The sequence below is a fragment of the Gekko japonicus genome, unplaced genomic scaffold (assembly GCF_001447785.1).
Source record: "Gekko japonicus isolate JY-2015 unplaced genomic scaffold, Gekko_japonicus_V1.1 scaffold3766, whole genome shotgun sequence".
Lineage (NCBI taxonomy): Eukaryota > Metazoa > Chordata > Lepidosauria > Squamata > Gekkonidae > Gekko > Gekko japonicus.
Window position 1 is genome coordinate 57,927 of NW_015169289.1, and position 24,238 is coordinate 82,164.

The 24,238-nt window shown below is 49.6% G+C and overlaps 1 protein-coding gene across 1 annotated transcript in view; it reads left to right on the forward strand.

Annotated features, from left to right (window-relative positions):
• The window catches only part of LOC107114971 (sodium channel protein type 5 subunit alpha-like), a 79,224-nt gene extending 56,062 nt beyond the window's left edge, over positions 1-23,162 (forward strand). Inside the window, exon 9 of the mRNA XM_015416578.1 lies at positions 23,086-23,162. Within this exon, the coding sequence (XP_015272064.1) occupies positions 23,086-23,162 (77 nt within the window). The remainder of the gene's footprint in view (positions 1-23,085) is intronic.
• The last annotated feature ends 1,076 nt before the right edge of the window (positions 23,163-24,238 follow it).

Sequence of the window (24,238 nt, forward strand, 5' to 3'; positions counted from 1 at the left end):
GGCCGGAAGCGGGGCAGCCGGAAGCAGGGGGCGGGGCTTCGTCATGTGCCCCGCCCCCCGTACCTCACCTGGGGGAACTGCATTCCCCCGCATTCCCCCCCGAAATGACCTCTGCCTACACGATCACATTCCCCCCCCCAAAGACCCCAGCAAGAGGGTGCCACTTGATAAAAAAGAAAAGGGAGGAAACTGGGAAGTTTTAGGGAAGGGACATGCAACCTGAAATCCTGGGCCTGAGATCTGGAGAGAAGCCTCCAGCACAGTTGCAGGGGTGGTCAGGTAGTGGGAGAACCTGGCACGCGGTCCCCTGTGTTGGGATGGTCCTTTTATGGGGGAAGGGTCCCATAGCTGGACATGGGAGCAATGCTCCCTCTAAGCTGTGGAGTCCAGTGAGCAAAAATTCTACTTTGTGAGCTATCGGCATTAAAGTTGTGAGCGAGCGATTTGGCAACTACATAAATTAGTTTGCTCTGGAGCCACCCCTTCCTGAGCGGAGACAAAAACCTGTGCTCTGGAGGCTAAAAAACTACGAGCTGGCTCACATGGACTCAGCTTAGAGGGAACGCTGCGTGTGAGCCAACTTTCCCAGGAACATGATTTGGTCCAAGATAAGAACATCAGAGAAGCCAATGTTGGATCAGGCCAATGGCCCATCCAGTCCAACACTCTGTGTCACACAGTGGCCAAAAATACCAGGGGCCATCAGGAGGTCCTCCAGTGGGGCCAGGACACTGGAAGCCCTCCCACTGTTGACCCCCCCCCCCCACAGCACCAAGATGACAGAGCATCACTGGCCCCAGACTGAGAGGTTTGAATTTGATATGAGGTTTGAATTTGACTGGGCAGTTTGAAGGTAACTGATGTCAAAATCTGACAAGGAGATTAATAGGGAAATACCTGATATTCCAAGGTGGGAGGATCATTGGATGGGTTTAGCATATTGACAAAGAACCAAGAGTGAGTGATGGGCTTAAGTGTCCTCCTGATGCCTCATCCTGGGTGATTCGAGCTGCCTTTACCAATGACTGGATTGGATTAGCAATACTTACGATTGCCCAACTGTCTGTAGCTGGAAATGGTTCACATTGCCTTGGTGAAGTATCCTTTAGAAGAGGAGGAGGAGGAGGAGAAGAAACGGAGGGGGGGAGGATGAGGATGAATTTATACCCCACCCTTCCCTACCCAAAGGAATCTCAGAGCAGCTTGCCATCTCCTTTCCCTTCCCCTCCCCACAATAGACACCCTTTGAGCAATGCTCCCTCTAAGCTGTGGAGTCTTGTGAGCAAAGCTTCTACTTTGTGAGCTACTGGCATTAAAATTGTGAGTGAGTGATTTGGCTACTGCATGAATTAGTTTGCCCTGGAGCCATCCTTCTTGAGCTGAGACAACAATGTGTGAGCCAGAGGCTGAAAAACTGTGAGCTAGCTCACGCTAACTCAGCTTAGAGGGAACTCTGCCTGGCTGAGAGAGCTCTTTCCAGAACTGTCCTTGAGAGAACAGCTCTGACAGAACTATGGCTTGCCCAAGGTCATCCAGCAGCTGCATGTGGAGGAGTTGGGGAATCAAACCTGGTTCTTTTCTGATTAGAGTCCGAGTCCGCGCACTTAACCACTCCACCCAACTGGAGCAAGGGATGTACCTAGTTCCAACGTAGTTCAATGTTTTGAATGCTTTCTTGTTGTTGTTGTCGTTTAAAATAATTAAAAAGTTATTTTATTGTGTTAGGACTATCTTGGCAATTAGCACTGAAAGGCTTTTTGTTCTTGAGAAAAAAATATCCCCCTTGAGCTAGGGGAGATTGCACAATTCCATGCAGCTCCTTTTAAACTCCCCCCCCCCGGTCATTTTAATTTTTTTAATTCACTGATCTGAGACTAGCGATAGTCTCATATCACTAGGCTCATGCCACTTGTAAAAAACATTTAAAAATTAAAACAAGAAGGGAAAAAATAATCAATGGAGCTTGTACACTGATGAAGGGGGGAGGATGGCGTAAAGTGCAGAGTGGGAGGAATGACCACGATATGGGTAGGAGAGTGACCTTCGAGGGGTGGCAAAAAGGGAGGTGGTGGGAAATCCGAAGGAATCTGTATGCTTCTGAATTAGCTTTGGCTTGGAAGTGAAACAAGGAAAAAATCGGCGCAAAGCACTCTCAGAAAACCCAGGGAAACAGCGACCAGAAAGTCAGTTTGGTGTAGTGGTTAAGTGCTCGGACTATAATCAGGGAGAACCGAGTTTGATTCCCCACTCCTCCACTTGCAGCTGCTGGATGACCTTGGGCAAGCCATAGTTCTGTCAGAGCTGTTCTTGAAAAAGAGCAGTTTCTGTCAGAGCTCTCTCAGCCCCACCTACCTCACAGGGTGTCTGTTGTGGGGAGGGAAAGGGAAAGGAGTTTGTAAGCCACTCTGAGACTCCTTTGGGTAGTGAAGGGCGTGGTATAAATCCAATCTCTTCTCTTCTTCTTCTTCTCTTCTAATCTGGGAGAACTGGGTTCGATTCCCCACTCCTCCACTTGCACTTGGCTGGATGACCTTGGGCAAGCCATACTTCTGACAACAGCTGTTCTTGGAAAAGAGCAGTTTCTGTCAGAGCTCTCTCAACCCCACCTACCTCACAGGGTGCCTGTTGTGGGGAGAGGAAGGGAAAGGAGTTTGTAAGCTGCTCCGAGACTCCCTTGGGTATGAATCCAATCTCTTCTCTTCTTGAAGGGAGGAAAATCAATGCAGAATGAAAATAAAATCCAATGGACATGGTGAATGTGAGGGGAAACACCAGTGCATAATAGGCCCAAGTCAACATCGAAGCAATAGGCTAAGACTGATTTTCCACAAACTGCTGCTCCCTGCTTGCTCTTCCATTTGCCCGGATCGTACGTGTCAATTTCACACCATGTGCTGCATGGCAGCATTTTGCCCCACAGCTTTGCCCGATTTCCCCCGCATCTACTCCACCTAATTGATTTTCTATGCATCCCATTTTTTCCCCTAGCTTGAGACCACAAATCTGGCAAAACACCCCCCTAGAGTTGCCTGGAAAGAGGAAAAAAAAGTTCTGTCCCTTTAACATAGGCTTAATGGGATGTTATTTACCAGGTGATAATGTTACAAAAAAATCTGGACACACACGACTAAAACAGATAAATATAAAGCCAACAGTCGTGTTAGTCTGACCTGCAATCAACAGTCATAAGACTTATAAGAATTGCTGTACATGTATTGTGCTCTGAAGCATTACAATATGATACACAACTTAATAGAATTTATAAACCAAGGTACAACGTCATCTCCGGATTATTTACCAACGTTTCAAAAAATGAGAGAGACGCCTAGGATCCAGAAAAAAACACTGTGTGTTAATTGAGATCAGCGTCCTATCTGAATCGTGATGTGAGTTATTACTAGGCTGATTAGTTGTAATTTGAAATATTTTGAAATATCTTATATGTGTTCATAACAAAGATAAAATTATTATGTTGCAGATGCTTAAGACTTGTTGTCTAGCTTTTATGAAAATGAGAGCTTTGGCACCTCTATGTAAGTAAGCAATAAGATTATTGTATTGTCTCTTGTTTCTTGTGATTGGTGTTATACATAATCTAAAAATTGCATTTTTGTGTACTACAGAATATCTCCTGAAGAAGATTCATTACATGTACAGCGATTCTTATAAGTCTTATGACTGTTGATTGCGGGTCAGACTAACACGACTGTTGGCTTTATATTGGCTTTATATTTATTTACCGGGTGATGTCATTTCCCTTGTGCTATGAAAAGCCTCAGCTGCCCATTAACAAACAGGGAGAAGGTGTACCAGGTACTGGAGGCAAGCTTAGGAGTTTCAGTCTTAAAGGGGCAGTAGCTTATAAACAATCAAACATAAAACACACATCAACTATCATTCCTTGTCACACTAACAGCTCAAGAAAATGTCTGCATAGAATAATAGAACTGGAAGGGGCCGTACAGGTCATCCTCCTCAATGCAGGATCCGTGGAGTTCACCACCTCCCTAGGCAGCCAATTCCACTGTTGAACTACTCTTACTATAAAAAAAATGTTTTCCTAATATCCAGTCAGTATCTTCTTACTCATAATTTAAACCCATTATTGTGAGTCCTCTCCTCTGCTGCCAACAGGAACAGCTCTAGGGCTGCCAAGCCGCCGCAGGGGATCTGCACATCTTCACAGGATCCCTGCCGCGGGGGACAACGATACCCGTTGCACCGCCGTCACCAGGATGTGACACTACGCATCACTCTGGCAACAGGGCTGTTTGGAGTCCTGTTGCCAGAGCGACGCATAGTGTCACATCCTGGCGACAGCGGTGCAACACGTATCGCTGTCCCCCGCAGCAGGGATCCTGTGAAGACGTGCGGATCCCCCGCCGTGGCTTGGCAGCCCTAAACAGCTCCCTGCCCTCCTCCAAGTGACAGTCATCATGCCCCCCCCAACCTCCTCTTCTCCAGACTGAACATCCTTGAAGTCCCTCAGCCTCTCCTCACTGGGTTTGGTCTCCAGGCTCCTCATCATCTTCATCACTGTCTTCTGCACCCACTCCATTCTGTCCACATTCTTCTTGAAGCGAGGCCTCCAGAGAACCGCACACAGTACTCAGTACTCCAGGTGTGGCCTGACCAATATGGTGTACGTAGGACTATGATTTGGATACTATGCCTCTGTTGCATGATACAAAGCAGCTCATGAACACACATGATGCTGCCCTATACTGAATCAGACCCTTGGTCCATCAAAATCAGTATTGTCTACTCAGACTGGCAGCGGCTCTCCAGGGTCTCAGGCAGAGGCCTTCCCCATCACCTACTACTTGATCCTTTCAATTGGAGATGCTGGGGATTGAACCTGGGACCTTCTGCATGCAAAGCAGATGTTCTACCACTAAACCATCCAGTTCCATCTGGGGGACCTCATACTTAACTCATTCTCATGGAGTCCACCACTTTGTGGCCGCTGCTGTGTGGTCATGGGTAACCTGAGTTGGGTCCAAGGAAGTCTTAAAATCTGAATGTGTAGTTAGGCCCTAAATTGACCTTTAGTCTGGTCCAACTGTAGGACTGCCAACTCCAGGTTTGGAAATACCAGGAGATTTGAGGGTGGAGCCTGGGAGAGTGGTGTTCAGGGAAGGGAGGGATCTTGGCAGGGTATAATGCCACGCAGTCCACCTTCCAGAGCAGCCGTTTCCTCCAGGAGAAGTGGTATAAATGCTTTAAATAGATAATAAACAGAGAAGCAAAAATACAGTCTGGAGGTCAGTTGTAATTCCCACCTGTCTGTTTCCAACCCAATGCAGCAGGGTTTTTTTACACCCATAAGAACATCAGAGAAGCCATGCTGGATCAGGCCAGTGGTCCATCCAGTCCAGCACTCTGAGTGCATTCAGATGGGGCGTAAACTGTACCGGTTGGAACCGGTAACACAGTTTGCGCATGCGCATAGGCAGCCATCCACAGAATGGCGATCTTCACGCATGCGCAAAACACCCCGTCTTACATTTAAAGTTTAAAGGTAAGGACTTACCTTTAAAGTTTAAAGAGTAAAGTGGCCTCCCTGAGGTCCCGGACTCCTCTAAAAGTTAAACTAAGGACCTTTTCTTCTTCTTTTTTTTAAACAAACACCGGGGCGAAGCTTCGCCCAAGCGCATATCGCTGACCTAAAAAAAAATGGCGGGCGAAAATCGGAAGCCTCGGGCTTCTGAACAGAAGTGGCTCTACAACAGTGGAGAGCGATCAGACGGGGGGTAAAGCGGATTACAACCGTTGCACTCAGGATACCACCACTTGGGGACCTAGTGGCAGAATACAACGGTTTAAAGGTCTTTGCAACGGTTAGGGACGGAAGGCAGATGTTCGCCGTGTGAACGCCTGTAAGTACACCGGTTCCAACCGGCACCTATACCGTTGCAAATGCCCCGTGTGAATGCACCCTCTGTGTCACACACTTGCCAAAACCCAAGTGCCACCAGAAGATCTACCAGCGGGGCCAGAACTGCAGAAACTCTCCCACTGTTGCCCCCAAAGCACCAATAAGACAGAGCATCACTGTCCCACACATAGTGTTCTCTCTATACCTTGTGGCCTATAGCCACTGATGGACCGCTGCTCCATACATTCATCCAATCCCCTCTTGAAACTGTCTGTCCTTGTGGCCACCCTTACTTCCTGCGTCAGTGGATTCCATGTGTTCATCACCCCCTGGAAGTTGCATTTTCAGGAATCCCTGCCCTAAATTTGAAACCTAGGACGTTGCTTCTTTCAAGGCCCTGATTGCACCAGAACGCTATAGTTTCCTTCCTGCGAGTTTTGCCGTAAATCAGCTGACATTACTTTCAACAAGTGGTGTTCTTTGTGTGCTGTAAGCACATACAATACTGAAAGGTTTCCCATCCTTAGGAATTAATTCATCTCTCAAATGTCCATTATCATCCATTCAGTATTTGTCCACTTCGATTAAGATGCTCTCTGTGCCAGAGCAATCCCCAAGCGGGCAGCTTAGCCTTTTAGCACCGTTTCTCCAGGCTTGCATTCTATAAACTTTCATGCAAAGTTCCTTATTCTATTGCAGAAGGCACTGAGAAAGGGGGGGGGGAGGGGAGAGCAGCCACCCCTCTGTTCTTCAAGGATTTGCCATTGGCATTTGCAGCTTCCTATCTCAGAAGGAGCCCTGACCTGGCTGGGCCTCGGCTAGCGTGATCTCAGAAGCTCAGCCAGTATCAGAATGCCCCTGTATAAATCGATGGTACGTCCTCATTTGGAGTACTGTGTACAGTTCTGGTCACCATACCTCAAAAAGGATATTATAGCATTGGGAAAAGTGCAGAAAAGGGCAACTAGAATGATAAAAGGGTTGGAACGCTTTCCCTATGAAGAAAGATTAAAAGCGCTTGGGGCTCTTTGGCTTGGAGAAACGATGACTGAGGGGTGACACGATCGAGGTTTAGAAGATTATGCATGGGATAGAGCAGGTCGAGAAAGAAGGACTTTTCTCCCTTTCTCACAATACAAGAACTCATGGGGCACTCCATGAAATTGCTGAGCGGTCGGGTTAGAACGGGTAAAAGGAAGTCCTCCTTCACCCAAAGAGTGAGGAACACATGGAATTCACTGCCACAGGAGGTGGTGGCGGCTACAAGCATGGACAGCTTCAAGAGGGACCTGGATAAACATATGGAGCAGAGGTCCATCAGTGGCTCTTAGCCACAAGGTATAGATAGGAACTCACAGACTGGGGCCAGTGATGCACTGTATTCTTGGTGCTTGGGGAAGAAGAAGAAGTCCTCATAGTAGTAGTAGTGCTCGGTGGGGGGGGGGCAACAGTGGGAGGGCTCCTAGTGTCCTGGCCCCACTGCTGGACCTCCTGATGGCACCTGGTATTTTTGGCCACTGTGTGACAGAGTGTTGGACTAGATGGGCCATTGGCCTGATCCAACATTGGCTTCTCTTATGTTCTTACGTAGGGTCAGCCCTGGTTAGTACGTGGATGGGAGACCACCAAGGAAGTCTCGGGATGCTAGGCAGAGGCAGGCAATGACAAACCACCTCTGTACTCTCTCACCTTGAAAACGCTATGGGGGGGTCACCATAAGTTGGATGTGAATTGATGGCACTTTCTGCGATCTCAAAAGGTATTGGGTGGAAACATGTTTCTGCGCTTCCCAGATGGGCTTTGTTTGCCTACCTTGCCAAAAAGCGACATAGAGGTTATTGTGAATAGGCAGCCATCCACCAGTCCAGTGGCACTTTTAAGACCAAGTTTTATTCAGGTAGGAGCTGTGGTGGCTCAAGTGGTTAAGACGCTGAACTGCAGGCTGCGGAAGGTCAGTAGTTCAGCAGTTCGAGACCCGGGTGCCGCATGACGGAGTGAGCTCCCGTCTCTGGTTCCAGCTCTTGCCAACCTAGCAGTTCGAAAGCAAGAAATTGCAAGTAGATAAATAGGCACCACTTCGGTGGGAAGGTAACAGCGTTCCGTGCGCCTTGGTGTTTAGTCATGCCGGCCACATGACCACGGAAACGTCTTTGGACAGCACTGGCTCTTCGGCTTTGAAACGGAGATGAGCACCGCAACCCTAGAGTCGGATTCAACTGGCTTTCGAGCAAAGGAACCTTTACCTTTACCTTTTTTATTCGGGTACAAGCTCTCTCTCCTCTGTGAGGACAGATCTGCATGTGTTCCCCCACCAATAGCTAGCAATCCAAAACAGTCCAGTGGAGCCTGAGCAGTGGGTGTTGCCTTCTGACACACTTCTGGTGATGTCAAGGGGTGTGGCATATGCAAATAAGTTATGCTAATGAGTTATGCTAATGAGCTCCTGCACCTCTTTTTCTACTAAATGACCCCTGACTACAGGTCTGATCTGTCTTCCCCTTTACACTGAGCCGCAATCACTCAAGATCGCAAAGGTCGTTGATGCCAGATTTATTTATATATTTTGTAAAAATGTCATCGCAGATAACTGGGAGATTTTCTTCAGACATCTTCTGATCTGTCCCAGATTCAAAGACCTGCCTGCATGATTTATTCTTTCCAAGTCCAATACATTTCCAGGGATAATGACTTACCCAGTTGTGCAATCAATGCCTGTTCAGGCACCCAGCCAAACTCTCAATACCTGATTACAACCACTTCCCTGCCTCTGATGCAGACCAATGATCAGCCACTTGTCATCACTTCCAAACGCCTGGTTCTTCATCATCCAGACAAAATAATCCCACATATAGCGTCTGCCTGGTCGGGCAACATCAGCTGTTGAAAGCTGGAGGTCTGGCAGAGAGTCCTGTCAATTTGCAGTTGACTATGGTGATCCCCTCACAGGTTTTCCAAGGCATGAGATGATCAGTGGTGGTTTGCCATTGCCTGCTTCTGTGTAGGACCCCTGGAATTCCTTGATGGTCTACCATCCAAGAGCCAGTTTGGTGTTGTGGTTAAGAGCGCAGACTCTAATCCGGGAGAACCAGGTTTGATTCCCCAGTCCTCCACTTGCAGCCAGCCAGGTGACCTTGGGCAAGCTACAGTTCTCTCAGAGCTGTTATCTCAAGGGCAGTCCTCTCAGCCCCACCTACCTCACAGGAGGTCTGTTGTTGGGAAAGAAGAAGAGAGGAAGAAGAGATTGGATTTATACCCTGCCCTTCACAACCCAAAGGTGTTTCAGAGCGGCTTCCAAACTCCTTTCCCTTCCCCTCCCCGCAACAGACACCCTGTGAGGTAGGCGGGGCTGAGAGAACTCTGACAGAATAGGCTCTTTTTCAAGAACAGCTGTGCCAGAACTAGGGCTTGACCAAGGTCGCCCAGCCAGGTGCAAGCGGAGGAGTGGGGAATCAAACCCGGATCTCCCAGATTAGAGTCCACACACTTAACCACTACCAGGGGTCATTTTGTAGAAAAAGAGGTGCAGGAGCTCATTAGCATAACTCATTTGCATACACCACACCCCCTGACATCACCGGAAGTGTGTCAGAAGGCAACATCCACCGCTCAGGCTCCACTGGACTGTTTTGGATTGCTAGCTATTGGGGGGGGGGAGAGAACGTGCAGATCTTTCCTCGCAGAGGAGGGAGAGCTTGTACCTGAATAAAACTGGGTCTTAAAGGTGCCACTGAACTGTTTTGGACTGAGCGGGGTGGGAGGGCTCTGCAGCTTACCTGGCTGCTTCTTGCTCTGACTGAGGGCTGATGGGAGCAGGGGGTGGGGCTTGTTACATGTGCCCGCCCCCTGGGCTCTTTACTGCCGGAGCTCCGCTCCTGTGCGCTCCTGCAGGAAATGACCCCTGACCACTACACCAAACTGGTGTAGGAAGGGAAAGGAGATTGTAAGCTGCTCTGAAACTCCTTTGGGCAGTGAAGGGCGGGGTATAAATCCAATCTCCTCCTCCTTCATCACACATTTCTGTGGTCATAACAGGCATTTTGCTGGTATAAATTAGTCAGGCGGTAGGAAAGTCTATCACTGGAGGATGAGAGTTACAGGCATGGAAGTGGATTACAGACGCAGGGCCTGGAGAACACAGTTTTCAACCTCTGAGAAAGCGTCTTGGCCTGGGATATCTGGAGGACCCTTTGCTCTCAGATGAATCCTAGTCCAGGACCTACCTGCTCCCTCTTCTGAAATATACATGTGAAGCTGCCTTCTGCTGAATCAGACCACTGGCTCCAGCAAGGTCAGTATTGTCTACTCAGACTGGCAGCAGCTCTCCAGGGTCTCAGGCTGAGGTTTTCCCCATCACCTGCTGCCTGGTCCTTTTACATGGAGATGTTGGGGCTTGGACCTGGGACCTTCTGCATGCCAAGCAGATGCTCTGCCACTGAGCTGTGGCCCCACATGAACAGAGTGACTATCAGGAATTAGTGCCCTCTCTGGGGAATCCCCTCCCTATGCCCATTATCTGGCATTTACTTGCTGAACCAGTGGTCTGCGTGGTTTTACAGGTAGTAAGGAGAACTCCACCACTCTGCTTCCATAGATGTCTCAACAGGTTTTTTTTTTGTTGTTCAGTCGCACAGTTGAGTCCAACTCTCCGTGACCCCATGGACCAGATCACGCCAGGCCTTCCGGTCTTCCGCCGTCCTCTGAAGTTTGCTCAACTTCATGTTCATTGCATCTATGACACTGTCTAACCATCCCATCCTTTGCCGTTCCCGTCTTCTTTGACCTTCAGTCTTTCCCAGCATCAGGGTCTTCTCCAGTGAGTGCTCCCTTCTCATTGGGTGGCCAAAGTATCTGAGCTTCAGTTTCATTATCTGGCCTTCCAGGGAACAGTCGGGGTTGATTTCTTTTAGGATTGACTGATTTGATCTTCTTGCAGTCCAAGGGACGCTCAAGAGTCTTCTCCAGCACCGTAGTTCAAAAGAATCCATTCTTTGGCGCTCGGCCTTCCTTATAGTCCACCTCTCGCAGCCATACATGACTACTGGGAATACCATTGCTTTGACCATGCGGACTTTTGTTGGCAGGGTGATGTCTCTACTTTTTATCATGCTTCTGTAGACCTATCAGGATGCTTAGGGTCTCCAGCATACCCTGCAAGCCGATGCACACGTTGGTCGATTGTTGCTGGGTATGGTGTCTCTCACCTTGACCTGGCTGGCCAGGACTAGCTTGACTTCGTCAGATCTTGGAAGCTTAGCGGGGTCAGCCCTGGTTAGTGTTTGGATGGGAGACCAGCAAGGAAGCCCAGGGTTGCCACGCAGAGGCAGGAAACGGCAAAACACCTTTGAATGTCTCTTCCCTTGAAAACCCTTTGGGGTGGCCATTTATGGGCTGAGGCTTGATGACCAATTCCACCACTACACTGTCTGTCTAACATACTCAGGCAGAAGTTGGGGAAGTCGAACTGCACAAGCCTTTTTCTCCAGGCCGGTTTAGCCAGGGATCCTGGAGGTTTTTTGTCATCTTCTTGGCATGGAACAGGGGTCACTGGGGATGTGGGGGGAGGAGGTCATCGTGAATGTCCTGCACTGTGCAGGGGGTTGGACTAGATGACCTTGGAGGACCCTTCCATCTCTATGATTCTATGATTCTTCTAAGGCAGAGAGTGAATCGAGTGTGTGTCACGGCGTCAGCTGATTGATCTCAACAGGCAGCCTTTTTCTTGCTGCTCTTAATTTAAAATAATATGATGTCAAAGAAGTGATGCCAAATGGCTGAGTAAATCACTCCAAATGCAGTTTGCAGATTGCTTGACGGCGCGGGCGAGGCTCCTCCCATGCCTTCCTGCCCTTCCAGAACTATTTGCCCCACTATGATATGTCCTATTATCCCCACAGAGGCAGTGCGGTGTAGTGGGTAGCGTGCTGGACATTGTCCTGTGAAGAACAAGGTTCAAACAAGCTCTGTTCACTGATGAACCTCATGCCCTGTGGCGGAACAGGCCTGTTCTGACTCACAGACCCTGTTCTGCCAACCCCCTCCTGGGCCTATGCCAGTTCCTGGAGGGTGCTATTCCACTTCTTCCCACTAGGGTACCGCCACCACCACTGTCCTTTTGGGGTATTCCTGCCAGGAGGGACAGACTCCCGACACCCCTTCTCAAACTGAGGCTCTGCCTCTGGCCCCCTGCTACCCCGCTCCTGCTTAACACAGGGGCCAAATCCCTTCTTTGGGGGCTCCCTGGAGGATTGGCAACAGGTGCCTTGACTGCTTGCCTACCCGCTTCCTGGGACTCCCCTCTTACAGCAGCGTGGTCTAAGGCGGCTGGGGAAACTACGTGGTCCAGAGAACACGACCCAGCTTCAAAAGGTAAAATATTTATTAAAAAGAGGGAAAAGGTTACAAGCATGCTCTTAGCACAGCACCAGATCAGCAACCAGGAGGACAAATAAAAGTTGGTCATAATCGCATCCTTCTTTCCCTGGTTCTAAAGACTTAACTCTACTAGATGTTGAAATAGAGTAGGCAATTTCAAGCTTAGGTAAAGGCAAAGGTTCCCTTGCTCGAAAGCCAGTCGAGTCCGACTCTAGGGTTGCGGTGCTCATCTCTGTTTCCAAGCTGAAGAGCCAGCGCTGTCCGAAGACGTTTCCATGGTCATGTGGCCGGCATGACTAAACACCAAGGCGCACGGAATGCTGTTCCCTTCCCACCGAAGCGGTACCTATTTATCTACTTGCAATTCCTTGCTTTCGAACTGCTAGGTTGGCAGGAGCTGGAACTAGAGACGGGAGCTCACTCCGCCATGTGGCAACTCAGATCTCGAACTGCTGAACTACTGACCTTCCACAGCCTGCAGTTCAGCGTCTTAACCACTTGAGCCACTGCAGCCGCCAATTTCAAGCTTAGAAAGTTACAAAAGGTTCTAAAGGTATCTCATTACCTCGGGCCACATGGCCAATGGCTCCTGGCCTGTAGAACAGAGCCCAGCCGTCTGTCCTCTCCCAAAGATCAGCACCAAGAGTCCAGAGAGACCCTCCCTCTTGAGAACAAGCACTCTTATTAAACCTCTGACTCCACCCACTCTACATCACTCTCCACCCCCTTTTGCCCTGGTCCGCCCAGGTCACCCAAGTGGACCCTGGGACTAGGGTTACCAAGTACCCAGGGGTCGTTTCGTAGAAAAAGAGCTAGGGGAACTCATTAGCATAACTCATTAGCATATGCCACACCCCCTGACATCAGGGCCCCGGCGGTGGACCTGCAAGGCCGGCGGGAGTGCGAGGAAGCCCCGCGAATGCCCTCCCTGGCCCCAGGCAGGCAGGGGTGGGGAGAGGTGGGGAGGAAGCAACTTACCCTCCCTCTTCTCCTACCTCCTAGCTGAATGAGGGCCGGAAGCGGGGCAGCCGGAAGCAGGGGGCGGGGCTTTGTCGTGTGCCCTGCCCCCCCACACCTCACCCAGGGGAACTGCGATCCCCCGCGATCCCCCCCCGAATCGACCTCTGCAAGTACCTACCGTGAATCGGCAGGGGACACACAGTTCTTGGCGGGAACATTCCCGCCGGGAAAACACACACGCTGCACTATACTGTCGTCCAGACGTGACGTAGGGTTACCAAGTAACTACCGTGAATCGGCGGAGAACTGACAGTTCTTGGTGGGAACATTCCCGCGGGGAAAACACACACGCTGCACTATACTGTCGCCCAGACGTAACGTAGGCACGTAGCCGGGCGACGCTCTAGCAATGGGACTGAAAACTCGATGGTACCACCGAGTTTTCAGCCCCATTGCCAGAGCGTCGCCCGGCTACGTGCCCAGCGTGCTGACGTTCATACAATGCGGGTGCGTTACAGGCAGGAATGTTCCGGTGGGAAAGCATGTGTCCCCCCGCCGATTCGCAGTAGGTACTTGGTAAGCCTACCTGAGACACCCAGGTGCATCCTGGGAGCCCTCCTTGCAGGCATTCTGGGAAACCTCCAGGAGTCACCTGGAGATTCCTAACACCAAATCCCTCAGCTCCTTTGTGAGTCAATCCATTTACATAACTGGCCCCGGGCACATGGGCCGGATATCGCGGGGGGGAGGCGTGGCTAATTGCCCCGGCGCAGTTTGATCCGCGATTACGCGATCAGACGCGCTGACGGCACAGCACAGGTCCTTCCCTCGGCGCCAGCGGGTAAACGAGGGACCGGAGGGGAATGCCACGCGCCGGCGCGATCACACCACAGGCGTCTGGAGGCAGCCCGTGGCAAACGTTTACTAGTACCTTGGAGGTACTAGTTTTTAAATCCGCATTCTCGGCGGTAAACCACGGGTGCGCTCCACTTCCCAGATGTTGGGGTGTGATCGCGCCTGGATAATCTGCCCACTTCTGTGCCTCTCCCGCGGCAACGTTGCCGTGTAACCGGGGCCTATGGCAGGTAATTGCCCTAGCTTCCTGCCCTTCCAGAGAGAAGAGAAAAAGAAACAGGGGCCCCGGTCACACGGGCAGGAAACTGCAGGGGAGAAGCGTGGCTGTTTGCCCTGGGGCAAACTACTGCGTGGTTACGCGATCAGACCTCCCGTGGAGGTCCTGTGGAGGTACTGTGGAGGTTCCATGGCAAGGGAGAGGTGCTGATCACAGGACAAGCCGGCGCGCAACGAAGAAGCGCATGCCGCGGCAAACTGTTTTTTTGTGTGTGTACACGACAAATGCGCATGCTCCGTTGGGTGCGTGTGCGCATCCACAGAGACTTGGACAAAAAACACACACCTTATTTGCAAGGAGACATGGGCGGGCGCCGGATGCCACCGGAAACGCGATCAGACGCCCGCCCTTGCCCCGCAGTTTCCGGAAACTAGTACCTCCGAGGTACTAGTTTTTTGCCACGCAGTTTCGGCTGGAAGCCTCGGTTGAGCCACGGGAGTGCTACGCTTCCCAGATGTGCTGGTGAGATCGCGCCCGGAAACTCCGCCTGTTTTCCGTCTCACTTGTGTGGCTTCTGTTCCGTGTGACCGCAGCCAGGAACACTTTAAAAACTCAGAATGGGGAGGGGAGGTTTCTCCACATGCCCTCTCGGCCTCACTTAGCTCACATGGTTCTTACAAGGACAGGAAGGGACAAGCCAACGTATACAACTCAAGTCTCCTTGTAGGAAGGGCCCTGTACTATTATGACAGCTATCTCCCGTAATGTCCCTGTCAGTGACCTCTTCGGCTCTGCTGTCCTCAAACGCTGAAAAGCTCCCGGGTTCTCTCCCCCCCCATTTTTTAAAAAAGACATAACGAACATAAAAGAGGGGAAATTATTCTTACAATTCCTTCTTGACAAACTCATGCCTAACTTGTCATACATTTATATATTTTGCTTTATATCGTTATGTATATCGCTTGCAAATATATCAAGATTGTCCTTTATATATCCTTAACAAGTGTTAAGGTAAAGGTAAAGGTTCCCTTGCTCGAAAGCCAGTCGAGTCCGACTCTAGGGTTGCGGTGCTCATCTCCGTTTCAAAGCCGAAGAGCCAGCGCTGTCCGAAGACGTTTCCGTGGTCATGTTGCCGGCATGACTAAACACCAAGGCGCACGGAACGCTGTTCCCTTCCCACCGAAGTGGTACCTATTTATCTACTTGCAATTTCTTGCTTTCGAACTGCTAGGTTGGCAGGAGCTGTAACGAGAGACTGGAGCTCACTCCATCATGCGGCACCCGGGTCTCGAACTGCTGAACTACTGACCTTCTACAGCCTGCAGTTCAGTGTCTTAACCACTTTCTTCCAACCACTTATAAAATCTTGACCATGTATTTTCAAATGTGGCTTCTGGCTACCCTTTCAAAGTTAGAGTTAGTTTGTCCATTTCCGCCGTTTCCAATTTTTTTCTTAAAATTCCTTCTCTTGAAGGTGCTTCTGTTCTTCTCCAATATTTAGCATAAAGTGTTCTAGCAGTTGGAGTCAAATGTCCTCATAGAAGGTCCTGCCCTCGCTAGTATCTGTGCCACATCAGACCACCTGAACAATGTCTTCCTTCAAAACCCTCCTCTTCTGTGGAGCCTTGTTGCAACCCGCTTAGTTTTCATTCCCCCCCACAGAGGGCTGCCAATCTCCAGGTGGTGGCTGGAGTTCTCCCAGAGATCAGTTCACCTGGAGAAAATGGCCACTGTGGAAGGTGGACTCTATGGCATTAGACCCTGTTGATGCCCCTCCCCTTCCCAAACCCCTCCCTTCTCAGGCTCCACTTACCAGATCTCCAGATATTTCTCAACTTGGAGCTAGCAACTCCACTAACCAGGGGTCATTTCCCGCAGGAGCGCAGCTCCGGCAGTAAGGAGCTCAGGGGGTGGGCACATGCAACAAGCCCCGCCTTCTGCTCCCAGCAGCCCTCAGTCAGGCCATGAGGAACAAGAAGCAGCTAGGTAAGTTGCAGAGCCCCCCCCACCTCAGGTACAAGCTCTCCCTCCTCTGTGAGGGCAGATCTGTGCATCCCCCCCCCATAGCTAGCAATCCAAAACAGTCCAGTGGAGCCTGAGCGGTGGGTGTTGCCTTCTGACACACTTTCGGTGATGTCAGGGGGCTTGGCATATGCAAACAAGCTATGCTAATGAGTTGTGCTAATGAGCTCCTGCACCTCTTTTTCTACGGAAAAGGTGGCTCCTGCCACTAACCAATATGAAGCTTGAGTGCATGCAACCACACTTCTGCTTCGTCTTTCCTTCACCTCCCCTCTCCACCACCTCTGCTGAACTTTAGCTTGCCAGTTTTTCAAGTCAGGAAGCTGCCTTTCGGTGTCGTGGTTAAGTGCACAGACTCTAATCTGGGAGAACCGGGTTTGATTCCCCCACTCCTCCACTCGCAGCTGCTGGATGACCTTGGGCAAGCCATAGTTCTGGTCAGAGCTGTTCTCTCAAGGATAGTTCTGGAAAGAGCTCTCTCAGCCCCGCCTACCTCACAGGGTGTCTGTTGTGGGGAGGGGAAGGGAAAGGAGTTTGTAAGCCACTCCCGCCTACCTCACAGGGTGTCTGTTGTGGGGAGGGGAAGGGAAAGGAGTTTGTAAGCTGCTCTGAGACTCCCAAGTGAGGGGCAGGGTATAAATCCAATCTCCTCCTCCTCCTCCTCCTCCTCCTCTTCTTCTACACCAAACTGGCTCTTCCAAAGAGAGCCAGTTTGGTGTAGTGGTTAAGTGTGCGGACTCTAATCTGGGAGAACCGGGTTTGATTCCCCCACTCCTCCGCTTGCACCTGGCTGGATGACCTTGGGCAAGCCATAGTTCTGATAAGAGCTGTTCTTGAAAAAGAGCAGTTTCTGTCAAGAGTTCTCTCAGCCCCACCTACCTCACAGGGTGTCTGTTGTGGGGAGGGGAAGGGAAAGGAGTTTGTAAGCCACTCTGAGACACCTTTGGGTAGTGAAGGGCGGGGTATAAATCCAATCTCTTCTTCTCTTCTTCTCTTCTTCTTCTCTTCTTCTTCTCTTCTTCTTCTTCTCTTCTTCTTCTTCTCCTCCTTCTTCTCTTCAGGTGGGTGTTAGTGTGCAGTAGAAAAGCAATATGCGCTTTACAGAAGAGTGTTAAGTTAGAAAGGGCGAGGACTCAAATGAGTCCAGTAGCACCTTAAATACCAAGTGTAAGTTTTTGAGAGTCGAAGCTCCCTTCATCAGAACTTTGACTTTCAAGGGGTCTCCTTTCCAGTCAATAAAGGCAAAAAAACCGAACAAAAAAACCCAACCCCAACAACCCATGATTTTGCCTTCCTGCTTTAAAAATAAACAAATAAATAACTGATTTGGTCCAAAAGCATGACAGTGAAGATTCCATGCCACCAAAGAGACCCTTATTTCTGCAAGCCTGGCATGGCGTTTGTTAGGAAGAGCCAAAGCCGAGCCTTCCCAGCTCTGCTTACTCGGGTTACAGCCTTCCCCAGGAGAGAGTGCAAAACTGCATTAGCCACTTCCAAGATCCAAACAAACACACAGTCCTCCTCGCCTCCCTCCCCCCACCCTCCCCAAGCCACCATCCTACCCTTTCGCCACACACGTTCCCCGTGCCACGGACACCCTCTCTGGTCTAATGGACTTAGCTGGAGCAGGGGTGGAATTGCACACGAGAGGAATGGGGCGCAGGGGTCTATGAGTAGGATTTCCTCAACCCTTCTGGGAGACACTTGGAGGAAGTTTGGACTTAATGCCGCGGAACCTGGAGACTTCATCTTAGAAAGCAACAGGGGGGCGGGGGAAATGTAAGTATTGTTTTTTTTCTTGGTTTATAATTGCTTCTTTCAAAACGGAGAGTTGTGTAGTTGTGCCGCAATTAATGACCTTTTGCCATCTTGGTAGATTATCAGGAATCTAAGCAAGTGCTCTCAGTTTACACAGGGAGAATTCTTCATGGGGGGAAAAAACAGGATTTGGGGAAGACTTCTTTCATTCCCCAATAAGTAAAATGTGTTAAAAAAGGAGAGAGACTCAAATGTATTTTGCTTTGGAAGTCACATTTATAATGCCCAGTGAAATTAGGCGTGGAATAAAATGCAGAAGAAAATGTAAGTTGCTTACCAAATGGAAATCCCTTCTAATGTGGGAAAGTGGATAATTACTTTAATTGAGAGATTGATAGTGTGATGCAGTCTGAAAGTAATGGGGCTGATAAAAGGATTGGCTCAACCAATCTGAAAAATGTTCACTGTGTGTAACTATTATTCGCTTGTATTTTTACCGAAAACAAGAGATTGCGGAGCTGAAAGATGGGGAGGGGGGAGATAAGAATTTTCCTTAAACTTGCCTATTTGTAAATACATATTGTGAACTTATCACATCTTTATGCCACCGAGAGTGTGAAGCTATGGTTAAGTACAGTTTCACTGGACTTTGAGAGAAAGAGCAAGGCTTGTGTGCAGTGTTCCCTCTGAGCTGAGTTAGTGTGAGCTGGCTCACAGTTTTTTAGCCTCCGGCTCACACAATTTTGTCTTGGCTCAGGAAGGGATGGCTCCAGGGCAAACTAATGTATGCAGTAGCCAGATCACTCGCTCACAACTTTAATGCCAGGAGCTCACAAAGTAGAATATATGCTCACAAGACTCCACAGCTTAGAGGGAACATTGCTTGTGTGTTCTCTAGCTCTCCAGCACCTTTTCTGGAAAAGGGAAGCCAAAAGTGGAGTCACTGTTCCAAATGAGCACGCACCATATTTTATATATTGGCATTATGCCTCTTGCCATGTTGTTTTCATGCCCTTGCAAAGTAAGTCCCAATACTGGACGTTTTGTTTCCACTCCCAGTATCAGTCAGCATCTATTATGACCCCAAGATGTTCTGTGTGGGTGGTTCTAACCAGCCCTAGTCTCATCAGTGGACATACAGACTTGGGTTGCTTCATTCCAGTCTGTGCTATTTTGTAATTTCATACCCTGATGCTCATTTACCATTCTGTGGTACAGTCACCCTTTCAGAACTTTTGTGCTGTATGTTTGGGATTCTGCCATTGTGAATAATTTGACAATAGTGAAAACATGGCTGTCTCGCTGGCAGAAGAATAGGTTTTTATAGCCTGCTTTTCTCTAACCTAGAAGGAGCTGCGGTGGCTCAAGTGGTTAAGACGCTGAACTTCAGGCTGTGGAAGGTCGGTAGTTCAGCAGTTCGAGAATCAAGTGTGCTGCATGACGGAGTGAGCTCCCATCTCTAGTTCCAGCTCCTGCCAACCTAGCAGTTCGAAAGCAAGAAATTGCAAGTAGATAAATAGGTACCACTTCGGTGGGAAGGTAACAGCATTCCGTGCGCCTTGGTGTTTAGTCATGCTGGCCACATGACCACGGAAATGTCTTCGGGCAGCGCTGGCTCTTCGGCTTTGAAACGGAGATGAGCACCGCAACCCTAGAGTCAGATTCGACTGGCTTTCGAGCAAGGGAACCTTTACCTTTACCTTTTCCCCCCTCTAACCTAAGGAGTCACAAAGCAGCTTACATACTGGTCAATGGTATGGCCAGTGTTCTGTGTGAGCATGGAAGACGAAGAGGAGAAGTAAAAGAGTTGAATTTTTATACCCCTCCCTTCACTCAGAGTCTCAGAACAGCTCACAATCACCTTCCCTTCCTCTCCCCACAACAGGTACCCTGTGAGGTAGGTGGGACTGAGAGAGTTCCAAGAGAACTGTGCCTGGCCCAAGGTCACCTGGCAGACCTCAGGTGTCTCAAAGCAGCTTACAATCATGTTCCCTTCCTCTCCCCACAACAGGCACCTTGTGAGGTAGGTGGGGCTGAGAGAGTTCAGAGAGAACTGTGACGGGCCAAAGGTCACCCAGCAGGCCTCATGTGTCTCAGAGCGGCTTCCAATCTTCTTCCCTTCCTCTCCCCACAACAGGCACCCTGTGAGGTAGGTGGGGCTGAGAGAGCTCTGAGAGAACTGCTCCTGAGAGAACAGCTCTGAGAGAACTGTGACTGACCCAAAGTCACACCAGCAGTCTTCATGTGGAGGAGGAAATCAAGCCCAGTTCTCCAGATTAGAGTCCATTTCTCATGTCCACTACACCACACTGATGACTCCGACTTCATTACACATCAGCATAAGCAGTTTTTCTAATACGGATCTATAGGTGAACCCCATTGCATACTTCCTTCTGTTATGAAAAAGGTCCATCCAACTCTGCCCTCTGTTACAAGCATTTTAACCAGTCACTGAGATGCCTTTTGTTCTATGCACAGTAAGTTATTTAAGGAGTCTTTTCTGAGGGATTTTGCAAAAAAAATATTTTCCAAGTTCAAGTAGATGATGTCTAGCGGGTCACCCTGTGAAGTTAAAAAACTTTGGGAGGCAGAATTGTCCTTTGTAAAATATCCATGTTTTCATTTTCTTACTTACTGATGTTACTGTTCATCTGACCAACATTTTGAACAGGAAACACAACTAAAATGCTACTGGGCTTTGGAGGTCTGACGAGCTATAACAACCATCAGGTATTTAGTGACCTGCCAAGGAACTTGTTGTTCTTTGTCACTTAGGAAGCATGAAATGTGTTTTCATTTTCCAAAGGGCTTTATACAAGTTTAGGAGTGTTTGGATCCACGGCATAATTCCCCCCCGAAATTTCGTGATGCTCTTTGAATGTAACCGTTTTGCCGAGACATCTATCAATGATGACACCGGTGAGAAACTGGAGACTGATAAAGGGGTGTAAGAGTGGGGAAATGTTTAAAGACAACATTAGCTTTCAGTGTGGGGAAATCAAGAGACGCCTTTAAAACGTTCCTCCAAATAGCAAAGACATTTTTATTTTTAGGAAGGTGCGCTAAGAGAAAGTCACCTGAGTCCATGATTTGCTACCCTGAAGAGTCCTGGTAGCACAGAATACTAATACACACGGTTCACTGAGCTTCCCCTATTTCTGGAAATATTTTACCTTCAAAAAGGGGGCAGGAAGAGGAAGTGCATTGCTTCTCAGTACAGTATTTGGTGACCTGGCACCACACTGGAGCTCACTTCCGACCCCAAAGGATCTAACCGTGACCACTTCATTTCTTAAGTTAAGGTTTAAAATAATGGGTTTAAATGAAGGGTGGGAAGGTACCGGCTGGATATTAGGAAAAACGTTTTGACAAGAAGAAGAAGAAGAAGAAGAAGAAGAAGAAGAAGAAGAAGAAGAAGAAGAAGAAGAAGAAGAAGAAGAAGAAGAAGAAGAAGAAGAAGAAGAAGCAAAAGGAATGTCGGCAGACTGGAGCGGGTGTAGAGAAGAGCGACAAGGAGGATGATCGTGGGGCCTGGAGACCAAGGAGCCCTCCGAGGAAAGGCCGAGGGACTTGGGAAGGTTCAGTCTGGAGAAGAGGAGGCGGAGGGAGACACGATTGCCATCTTGAAGGGTTTGAAGAAGGGCTGTGTCACGGAGAGGAGGGCAGCTAGCCGTTCCTGTCGGCAGCAGAGGAGAGGACTCGCAAGAAGGGGTTTAAATTAAGGGCGGGAAGGTGCCGGCTGGACATTACGGAAAACGTTTTGACAGTCAGAGTTGTGCAACAGTGGAATCAGCTGCCTCGGGAGGTGGTGAGCTCCCCCTCCCTGGCAGTCTCTAAGCAGCAGGTGGACAAACCCTTGTCAGGGATGCTCTAGGCTGATCCTGCATTGAGCAGGGGGTTGGACTAGATGGCCTGTAGGACCCCCTTCCAACTCTGTGTGATTCTGTGATTTACTCAGCTGACTCACACAACTCAAAGGGAGTTCTGGCCCCGCTGGTGGACTTTCTGATGGCACCTGGGCTGGACTGGATGGGCCACTGGCCTGATCCAACATGGCTTCTCTTGTGTTCTTCTGTTCATAGAAGCATTCTGACCTTCTAGGAGGTCCCGGAGAAGATGGCGATATTAAAAGGGCCCTGCAGCAAGCTTGGCCACACATCCCCTGCGGTGCTGGCAGTGTTGCCGGGTCCATGTAAGCAGGAGCTCATTAGCATAACTCATGAGCATAACTTATTTGCATGTGCCACACCCCCTGACATCACCGGAAGTGTGTCGGAAGGCACCACCCACTGCTCAGGCTCTACTGGACTCTTTTGGATTCCTAGCTATTGGGGGGGGGGAACGTGGAGATCTGTCCTCACAGAGGAGGGAGAGCTTGTACCTGAATAAAACCTGGTCTTAAAAGTACCACTGGACTCTTTTGGACCGGTTTATTTGAAGCCCTTTATTTGCAACTTACCTGGCTGCTTCTTGCTCTGACTGAGGGCTGCTGGGAGCAGGGGGTGGGGCTTGTTGCATGTGCCCGCCCCCTGGGCTCTTTACTGCCGGAGCTCCGCTCCTGTGCGCTCCTGCAGGAAATGACCCCTGCATGTAACTCGGACCTGGGCTGAAGCAACAATGGCTGTGAGTGGGTGGGCCTACAACATTGGCTTTGACAGTCCGAGTCAAAGCTGAGCAACCCCTAAAACACTTGCTAGAGTCTCAGGAGCTGCTCGGTTCAGCTACCTCTCGGCCACCAATGCTGCCCCCTCCCCCCAAGGCAGCAGTCTGGAAGAAGAAGAAGAAGAGAGAGGGAGAGATTGGATATTTATTTATTTGATGGATGGATTGATTTATACCCCGCCCTCCCTACCGAAGCAGGCTCAGGGCGGTTTACAAGAATAACATAAAAACAATGATAACATAGATAAAACCATCTAAAAACAGTTCAAAATATAAAGGGCTAGCTGGTTGGAAACTAATACCTTCGGGATGGCGGCAACGGTCACTGTTCATCAGTTCTCTGTCTTTATCGTATATATAGGACTGGCACAGGCTGTTGTGGTGGAGTCAGGTGCCTCTTTAATGATGATGGTGGTGATGATGGCGGCGGCTCCATAGTCGAAGGCCTGGTGGAAGAGCTCTGTTTTGCAGGCCCTGCAGAACTGTAAAACGTCCTGCAGGGCCCTGATCTCTTCTGGGAGCTTGTTCCATCAGTACGGAGCTGCCACCAAGAACTCCCTGGCCTTGGTTGTTGCCAGTCCGTTGTCTTTAGGGCCTGGGAGGGTCAATCGACTACCTGAAGGAGTCTCAGAGCAGCTTACCATCTCCTTTCCCTTCCCCTCCCCACAACAGACACCCTGTGAGGTCGGTGGGGCCGGGAGAGCTCTTTCGAGGACTGCTCCTGAGAGAACAGCTCTGAAAGTACTTGTGACTGACCCAAGGTCACACCGGCAGCTGCCCGTGGGGGAGTGGGGAATCAAACCCGGTTCTCCCAGATTAGAATCCACACTCCTAACCACTAAACCAAATGGGCTCTCCTACACTAAACTGCCCCTCAGGGATTCTCCCACTACATCAAAGGTCCAGTCTGCCCCTGATCAACCGATGACCCATGAGCATAGATCTAAGTATCCGATGGTGCCTCACCTCCCGGTGGCCAGCTCCAGTTCCCCCTCCAACCTGGCTCCTCGGCAGAAGGATGCCTCAAGAGAAAATGTCAGCCCATCATCTCCGAGGGCCACCCCTGTCAAAACCTTTCATGAAATCTAATGCCAAATTACAAGGCAATCATCTCATCATGCCTGCCGCCTCCCATCTCTAAGAGCTTTTCCCTCTGAAAACCCATTGCAACATTTGCATTGGTCGTAATGTAAAACGAGACGCAGGCATAAATGATGAGGCTGGTAAGTTTTTTAAAAAAATTTATGGCTCTAGAAAAGATTTCCTAGAACACTTCCGATCTGTCTCTGCGTTGGCAGTGGCGGGAATTCAACTGGCGCAAAGCTAGGCCGTGATGCTATTTGCGTGGGAGAGAATGTTCAGGACCATGGACAGAGCTTTTCAACGGCCAGGACCGACTAACCTACCATTGTCTAGAAATCGCAGGGTAATTCTGTATTTAGCATTCACTCCACGTTTTCTCAAGGCATATATATGTGGCCTTAGGTAAGGGATAACAGATAACTGTAGAGCCG